The 2,129-nt window shown below is 53.0% G+C and overlaps 1 protein-coding gene across 1 annotated transcript; it reads right to left on the bottom strand.

Annotated features, from left to right (window-relative positions):
* Positions 1 to 283: 283 nt before the first annotated feature.
* On the bottom strand, positions 284 to 1,756 carry LOC148908420 (uncharacterized protein F54H12.2-like). The gene has a single exon (XM_089035865.1). It carries the CDS (start codon positions 1,754 to 1,756, stop codon positions 284 to 286), a length of 1,473 nt encoding a protein of 490 aa, XP_088891991.1.
* Positions 1,757 to 2,129: the final 373 nt, after the last annotated feature.

Here is a 2,129-nt window from a genome sequence, read left to right as displayed (position 1 = left end):
CGGATCCGTACGAGTCCATGATTTCGATGCGTTTGGTATCGACGTCGGGAGCGTACAAGGCAATCCAATGTTGACCGGGCTTGTCGATGGGGTCGGTATTGAACACCATGCCCCAAGGGCGGGGCGGGTCTTGCCCATCTCGGTACTTCTTGAGAAGGGCTAGAGCTTGGTCGGCGCCTTGAGTGCCGACGTAGGAGTACGTGGGGTGCTTGTGATAATTGGGAGGGTACGATGCGACCGTGTTGATTTGATCGGTGAGGAGTTGACTCTTTCTGTTCATGATCTAATAGCTGTATCTCTGGGAAGCGTTCTTGTTACCATCCAACCACGTTTCTTGTTCAAAGTATCCGCTGACGACCATGGTGGTGTTGTTGGCTGTGTTGGCTGAGAAGTCGACGTCGATGTTGACGTTGCCTACGTTTCGAGCGTAGCTGTAGCCAAAGTTTTGTTCGCCGTCGGGGTTGAAGTTGTAGAGGATGAGATAATTGCCGTCCTTATACCCTTTTCGATCGATGCCGGTGGGTGCAGAGTCGATGCCACGTCCTGAGAACTGAAGGAAGGTATTGAAGCCTTCTTCTTTATGATGCGAGGTCAGGTCCAATCGCTGATGGGGAATTTCTTCACCGTCGACGGTCACGCGAAGGGACGATTGATTCATGTCGCAGAAGTTGTAGGGGGAATGAGCTATGTCCCCATCAAAGGCAGCGCCTCGTTGAAATCCAATGATCATGTAGTTGGGTCGGTACCCCTGAAACACGTTATGCATCTGAGCCCGTCGTCGACCATCGGGAACGGTGTGGGTAACGGTTCTGTTGGTGAAGTAAGGGTAGAGGGCAATGTCTTGGTTTTCCAGCATGGCAGCTTCCATCTTGATGTGCAATTCACTGTTGACGTCCACGTGACGAATGTGCAACTTGGGAGAATAGTTGACTATTCTGTAGGTGGCGTTAGCGTGGGTAATGGCTGTAGCCCCCACGGTGGGACCATTCATCATGACCAATTCTCGAGGGTTCCATTGGATTCTGAATTTTAATTCACAGCCAGGAGTCAAGTAGCGTTGACTGGAGAAGAGGGGGATGACGGGTCTGAGGATGAACTTGGCGGCTCGGTTTTGACAACACAATCCAACACGTTCCTTGGCGCCTTGGTTAGGCGTGACGCGAGTGGCAGCGGTACGAATGGCGTCTCCTACTTCTGCAGCTGTGAGCGCTGCACCCGCCATGTTTGGATTCGCGATGGCCACGTCGTTGGGATTGAGCTGATCAAACTTGTCGGGAGTATCCGTGGCCCATCCTTCTAGGGACAGCAGGGATTTCTTTTCTTCTTCAGAGTAGTTCAGCAGTCGGTCGAAATAAGCTTCGAGATGGTAGTGGTCGGCGTTGACGGTCACGGCTCCTTTGTTAATAGTCAGTTGAATTTGCTTGATGAGAGAGTGAGCCACGTTGTTGATGGGAACGGCCGACGAGGTATTGGTCAGGAGTGCACCATTGGGGGCGTCAAGGAATTCCACGTCGAATTCCAGCAGGATCTTGGTCATGTCGATCCAGGTACGGGTTCGGTCCACGGTGATTTCCAAAGGGTCCACGGCCGCCGTGGCTTGCGAGTAGACTTCCCATTTGGATTTTTCGCACGTGACGTCGATGGGCAGTCGTTTAAACAAATCGACCACGGTCCCTTTGTGTACTTTCAAGGGAGGGGCATCTTCGCGCGCGGCTTTAGCGGCAGGAGCGGCACGTCCTCCGTGTTGTCGTTTCATGACGAGGTCGAGTGACGAATCAGGGTAGGTCGGACGGGTCGGCGGCCCTTTTTATATGGTCTAACTGTTGAGGATGTCGTTTCGCATCACCTTGTACTTGGTACGTCCGCGCGTGAGCACGCCTTGCTTTGCACGTTTTTGCTCAGGGGTCAATCGGGGGTCCTGAGCAATTTTCCTGGACTTCTGATCGATGGCTTGGATGAGGTTGTCTACCTTTTTCAACTGCTTGACTTGTTGAGGTCTGAGGTTGTTCAGCGGAGTAGACGTGCCGGCCACGTTCCCAAAGTTGATTTGACGTTTGAGTGGGGTTTTGCCTTTGCCTGTATAACCACGACCACGACCACGGCCTGGACCCGGACCCGTACCCGTACCC

Source organism: Actinia tenebrosa, unplaced genomic scaffold (genome assembly GCF_029948245.1).
Source record: "Actinia tenebrosa isolate PJP-AT-01 unplaced genomic scaffold, QUT_ActTen_1.0 PGA_scaffold3__52_contigs__length_22856419, whole genome shotgun sequence".
Classification (NCBI taxonomy): Eukaryota; Metazoa; Cnidaria; class Anthozoa; order Actiniaria; family Actiniidae; genus Actinia; species Actinia tenebrosa.
Note: the sequence above shows the minus strand (reverse complement) of the source record. Positions and strands in the feature narration are given on the sequence as shown.